The sequence below is a fragment of the Selaginella moellendorffii genome, unplaced genomic scaffold (genome assembly GCF_000143415.4).
Source record: "Selaginella moellendorffii unplaced genomic scaffold, v1.0 SELMOscaffold_64, whole genome shotgun sequence".
Taxonomy (NCBI): Eukaryota; Viridiplantae; Streptophyta; class Lycopodiopsida; order Selaginellales; family Selaginellaceae; genus Selaginella; species Selaginella moellendorffii.
This window is the reverse complement of record NW_003314325.1, coordinates 993553-999552: the sequence shown is the minus strand read 5'-3', so window position 1 is coordinate 999552 and position 6000 is coordinate 993553. Positions and strand designations below refer to the sequence as shown.

General features: G+C 49.6%; 2 protein-coding genes across 3 annotated transcripts; one reads left to right on the top strand and one right to left on the bottom strand.

The window, feature by feature from the left end:
- Positions 1–228: 228 nt before the first annotated feature.
- On the bottom strand, positions 229–1954 carry LOC9648557 (parkin coregulated gene protein homolog). The gene is made up of 6 exons (XM_002984797.2): positions 1713–1954; positions 1413–1495; positions 1168–1318; positions 836–1030; positions 677–778; positions 229–604 (listed from the first exon to the last, which is right to left on the bottom strand). Exons 1-6 carry the CDS (start codon positions 1854–1856, stop codon positions 341–343), a joined length of 939 nt encoding a protein of 312 aa, XP_002984843.2. The 5' UTR covers positions 1857–1954; the 3' UTR covers positions 229–340.
- A 134-nt stretch (positions 1955–2088) lies between these two features.
- LOC9648765 (protein RETICULATA-RELATED 6, chloroplastic) lies at positions 2089–4886 on the top strand. Of its 2 annotated transcripts, none has more exons than XM_002984900.2 (7): positions 2089–2660; positions 2739–2866; positions 2919–3576; positions 3640–3747; positions 3805–4341; positions 4404–4520; positions 4576–4882. In XM_002984900.2, exons 1-7 carry the CDS (start codon positions 2193–2195, stop codon positions 4729–4731), a joined length of 2172 nt encoding a protein of 723 aa, XP_002984946.1. In that variant the 5' UTR covers positions 2089–2192; the 3' UTR covers positions 4732–4882. The 2 variants fall into 2 exon arrangements, with proteins under 2 accessions (XP_002984946.1, XP_024545703.1); XM_024689935.1 differs by having other exon boundaries at positions 2550–2660; positions 2732–2866; positions 4576–4886.
- Positions 4887–6000: the final 1114 nt, after the last annotated feature.

Genomic DNA, 6000 nt, shown 5'->3' with positions numbered 1-6000 from the left:
AGAGAGCATTAGTGTATTTAATCATTGAAATTAGCATATATTAATTGATATACTCTTAAGTGAAGTATATTCATGGCTGAAATATAAACTCAGATTTGTATAAGGAATGGAATTTATAAGAATATCTGGTATAATACCTGTTCCAGTTTATTATGTACATAAAGTTTTTGACTTTGTTTAGCACTCACCCCTTTGCTGTACCTTCGATAAAATAATGGCACAAAGAAATTTTAAAATAAAATCTTGATTTATTTATTTACTTATTATTATAACATCGTTAAATGTATTGCTCCAGGTGAGCTATAAACATTTTGTATCTCAAGAAAAAAAAACAGACTAATCACCCAATAACACACGACTCGTACGTCGGCACCATGTACTTGATGTTGATGAAGGCATCCTCTCCGCCGTGTTGCTCAAACATCTCGAGAGTTTTCTGTACAAGCTCTCCCGTGCAAGCCTTTTTTTGCTGCGCGTAATCGATGTTGTGGCCAATGTTTGGGATGTCGTTCTTAAAAATGTTGAGGATCGGGAGGAGCTGCCGGTAGTAAGGAACCAGAGATTGCCCCACGTCTTTCTCAGACTGGACGAGCTTCATCATAAGCTGCACGAGTCCCTCCCACCTTGCGGGAATAAGAACCAAAACAAGAATTCCGAAGGACAGACTCATAGTTACCTGCAAAGTGATGTTCATCACGGATGGATCTCGAGTGTTGAGAGCGGTCTTGATGGGAATAATCAACTGCGGAATTACAGGGAAGATTTTCCCTTCTCCTGCCTGGACGAACGGCCTTTAGCTAAAACGCTCCACAGGAAAATGGTACGAGACATTTACCTTCAGCAAATCTTCACAACCCTTGACAGCAATGAATCTGTATGGATCCTCCTTTTCCCGAATACCATCGAAGAAGATTGGCAGATAGTGGTGGTAGTCCATCTTGTTTATGTCGAGCTTCCAAGTGATGGTGTTCTTGGCGCTCCCGTGGTCTACTTTGAGCGGCAAGTCACCTCTTTCGTAGAGCTTCCTGAACTGGAAACCACAACAAAATGTCAGTAAGCATCTAAGTGGCAAGCAAGCGAAAAAGGAGAAAAAAGAATATGAAAGAAAGTTCATTTACAGTGTGATCTTTAAGAAAATCCCCGTGGGCCTTGGGCACTTCTTCTTACGAGAGTGTTGGGGGGATTGTCGCGAGCTTTGTATGCTCCAGCCACTGGAGGCTCGGCCTTCGGTGGAGCCTTACGCAGCTCTCCCCGCTTGATTCTTTCACCGTCTCCCTTGCGTGTAAAGTCGCTGGGATATTTTTTCGGCATCTTATGTCTGTAACACAAAGATTGTCAGCTGAAAGCCAAGAAAAAAACTCTAGGAAAAGCTCAAGAAAAAAGCAAAAAGAGAAGGATATAAGCTCACTCACCTATACTCATTGTTGGAAGACCAATACGGCAAATCCTTCCCGGTGAGCCGACACAAATTGTGACGTCCAGCCTTCCTTTGTATCTGCCAACAAAGAAAAAAAAACCAAGTACTCGTGAGAGTCGTCCAGAGCTGGGCAAACGTTCGAATCCCACGAGGAAAAAACTAAGAGTTGCGGCTCACGGGATTCGATCCCACGATCGCCGAATCCCAGAAACCCTGGCGATGGCGCCGATCCGCGAGAAACCAGGAAATGGTGTCTCCACAAGCCCTGAGAGAGAGATCGAGAGAGATCTCTTACCGAGACTGGGAGCGTCTGATCGAAGCAGGAGAGCGATTGCTTGGTCTTCTTCATCGTCGGCTTCCCCTTGAGATGCTTGTTGCAATACTCATCCGAGAGCAAATGCCCGGCGATGTCGCCGATCTTGTCCGTGCCGCCCCCCATTCTTGTGGAAGGCGCGCCTCAGCTGCTCGCCTCCACCCTCGCCGCTTTGCCCTGGGCGCGCTCTCTCTTTTCTCTCTGGGGATGAAGCTCTCGAATGGTCACGCTGACGTGGCGGATTGCCGGCATCGTCTGTCACGTCGGCAGGGTATGCCCCATCAGCCCTACACGTGGCAGCCCCTATCGCGGCGTGACGTGGCGGGATTATGGCCGGACACTCTCTTCACGAGGGCAAAGGCGACACGCGATCGATCGGTCAATCTGGGGCGCTGATGCCAGCGCCGCGAGCTCCATCCAAATCTCTCCTTCAAGCTCGCCATGGATGATTAGGGCAATGCGATGGCGCTAGCGCTTTCCGCGAGCTCGGCGGCATCGGTTCTACATCCTCGCGAGCTATCCGGCCACCGCTCAAGCTTCTGGATCGCTGTGAGGTACACTAGAATTGCGAGCAGATTGGTCGCTCGGTGCAGCCGCGATGAATCATGCCAGGGTGATGGAGGGGGATTCCAGTTCCAGCCGACAAGGAGGATTCTACTGGGGGCCTCGCTTCTCTTGCCGCTGACCTTGCAAAACCAGGGAGCTGGAGCTGTGGAGAATGCTCCGGCTGGAACCAGCAGGAAGGAGAAGAGGAAGCTCTGGTCTCTCGGGGAGGAAGACAAAGCTGACGAGTCTCGAGTTTACGACTCCTTGGTGCTGGGAGAGCCTGTAGCGATTGCGAGCAACCGCGATCGAGTATGGCAGAAGCTCCTGGCTTCTCGGGTGGTGTACCTTGGCGAGGCGGAGCGTGTGCCGGATCCCGACGATAAGGTCCGACACTTTGATACTTTAGTTCTTCGTTTTTCTCTTGGAGAATGATCTGAGAATGGACTTGCGTCTAGTTCGCAGGTGCTGGAGCTGGAAGTCGTGAGAGCTTTGCGAGACAGATGTTTCGAGCAGCAGAGACCTGTTACTCTAGCGATCGAAGCGTTTCCATGCCTTCTTCAAGGATTGCTCAATCAGTTCATGAACAAAAGGTGACTATAGCGAAATAAAGTCGTGAATGAGTAACTGATAGTTTCTTCGCAGCTCCGACAGTGCTGATCTCAAGGCTCAAGTACTCGACTGGCCCGAGGGACGCTGGGAGCAATACCAGCCACTCTTGGAGTACTGCCGAGACAATGGAGTGAGACTCATGGCATGCGGTGCTCCACCGGAAGTTCTTCGCACTGTTCAAACCAAAGGCATACAGGGACTGAGCGTTGGTGACCGCAAGCGATACAGTCCGCCGATCAAGCGCGGTTCGGCACTCTCGTACGAGATTTTTCAGCAGTCTTTGCAGCCGGATGTTCTCGCAAATGCATCGGTTCCTTTCGGCCCAGGACCTTACCGGTTTGCTCAAGCTCGGATTGTCCAGGATCACACAATGGCTCAAGTTGTTCGTCAGGCACTCGTGGACTCGGGCACGGTTGGTCTAGTGGTTGTCATAACCGGCGCTTCGCACGTCCAGTATGGAGCTAAGGGATCGGGCTTGCCGTCAAGGATTGCACCAATCCTGCCGAAGAAGACACAGACTGTGATCTTGCTGAATCCCGAGAGGCAGCATATTCGCAAAGAAGGAGAGCTGCCACAGGCCGACTTTTTGTGGTACTCAGCGGCAAAAGTTTGTGTCAGGAACTGCTTTGATCGTGCTGAAGTTGCTCGCGTGATGAGTGCCGCCGGCAGGAGGCGCGAAGCATTGCCGCAGGTTGGTTCCGCTTAGTCCTTGAAACTTCATTCCTGGACTGATGGATTTCTTTCTTTTTTGTAGGATTTACAAGCAGGACTAGAGAGAGGAGTGATATCACCAGAGCTTCTCCAGAGTTTTCTCGATCTGGACAAGCACCCGGTTCTAGCAGAACTCACAAAGAGGTTCCAGGTGCATTTTGATTTCATCTTTTTCAGGAACCACTAACTCACGCATGACTTTTGGCAGGGTTTGAGGGAAAGATTGCTTGCCGATCCACGATTTCTTCACAGGCTAGCGATCGAGGAATCCATCTCGATCACCACCACACTCATAGCACAGTACGAGCGCAGGAAAGGCAGGTTTTGGAAAGAGCTGGACTACGTTATCACCGACACGGTGAGGGGATCGGTCGTCGACTTCTTCACGGTCTGGCTCCCAGCTCCGAGGCTGGCGTTTCGAGTTTTCAACGATGAATCGGCCGTCGGTGGCCTAGAGGGATTTCTAGGATCAATTCCAGACAACGCATTCCAGAGAGCGAACACTGGCACGAACTGGGATCCGAGTACACGTTTTCTCGCGGTTGTACTTGGAGGAGTGAAGCTCTTCTCGGTAGGATTCATCTCCAGCGTAGGAACTTTGTCACTCACGAACGCGTACTTGGATCTTCGGCGGAAACTCAATCCAGAGCTGGCTCCCAGAGTGACAAACAAGAGATCTCCGATCTTCAAGACCGCTGCGGTCTATGCTACGTTCCTCGGCCTCTCGGCAAACTTGAGATACCAGGTAAGTTGATCAAGTGTCTTTCTTTTTCATTCGTTCTAAGATGTGGATCTTTTGGTTCTTAGATCGTCGCTGGAGTAGTAGAGCACTGGATTGCAGATTATTTTCTGGCGTCGACGCCTCTCGCTGGGAACATACTCTCATTCGTCGCAAGAACAGCCAACTCGTACTGGGGAACGCAGGTAAGATTGGATCGATATCTTCTCTTTTGCTTACTCAAGCAAACTTTTGATGCAGCAATGGGTGGATCTCGCGAGAATCTTTGGTTTGCAGGCACACAAAGCGGAAGAAAAGACCCCGGAATGCAACGAGCCATCTCAAAATCTGGATGTGATCCCGGTAGAGACGAAGGACAGCATAGGGGGAGAAATACTTCCAAACTCAAAAAATTAGGTCAAACTTAATGTTGGAAAAGCACTGGAGCGACAAAACAGTACACCAAACTCAAAGAACCTTGACATTCTCATGGACTAAGCACCAAAACAATGCCTTCACGATATTCTTGTAAGCTGATAAATATTAATCCAAAGAAGTAAGTTTATAAGTTTAGACAAAATGCAGCTTGTAAATATCAACCTCGACGTCAAAGACTAGTGGATCTAGTTGATGGCGGCTGAAAAACCCCCTGAGCTTGTAAACCGCCACCACCTTGGCTTCCAAGCCGCCATCGCTGGGAACTTGGATCACTGTCACAACCTTGGCATCCTTTGAGACCGCCCAGATGTTCTTCTGGCAGCTCACAGCCCGGAAAAACAACTTGTCATTGGGGGAAGAAGCGTTTGTAAGCTGGAGCGACCCCAGCCGGATATACGAGCCCGACATGGCGGAAGTGCTGTTGTAGAGATACGAACGTAGTGCACAAAGCAGTGGCACCCGGGCGATCGAGTGATGCCCACCACTTCCCAGGAATGATCAATCTTGTGCCGAGAAAACAAGCAACTCTTAGGAAGGGGTGGGGGTGTTCCAAAAATATAGTAAAGAGAATGTGGGGGACTCTAGTGGAACTAGTTTGGCCAGGAAACTTTGTTAGTCCACGAGGAGGGGCTTGAGAACGACCAGTGGCCATGGCCATCAGTCCATCGGTGACGGGAGAGGATCCTATCGGTCCACCACCGGATCATATACCTCGGCATCCAATCCCCCCTCTGAGTTGCCATTCACGACGTAGAGCCGACCCTCCATAGCCACGGACGCACAGTACGCTCGAGGACACAGCATTGACGCTGGGGCGCTCCATCGACTCGTGTGTGAATCAAAGACGCTCACTGATTTCCCATTTCAATCACTGATTTCACTGTTCAATCCCCCGCCTTGCACACGGGCGGAGGGGTGGCGACAAGTATTTCCTGTGCCGAGTGATCATCATAGAACTTGGCACTGGAGATGAGCTTCCTCCATGCTATGCTCACCTTGCACATTTGAGAGTGGAGACACGGGATGAGCGCTATGGTCGAGCTTGCCCTAAACACAAGCTTTGCCATCCAACACAGTTATATATATTAAAAGAGTAAAGGCTTTTTATTCCAATTTAGATTCTATTTTTTGGGTTTAATCCACCCGACAGATCGCTGAGAAGAACTCCGACGTTGATTAGAGCTATTGTTGCTCACATTGGAAAGGCTCTCAGAGAGATTCAACAGATGAGAGGTGATGTTTTCCTTT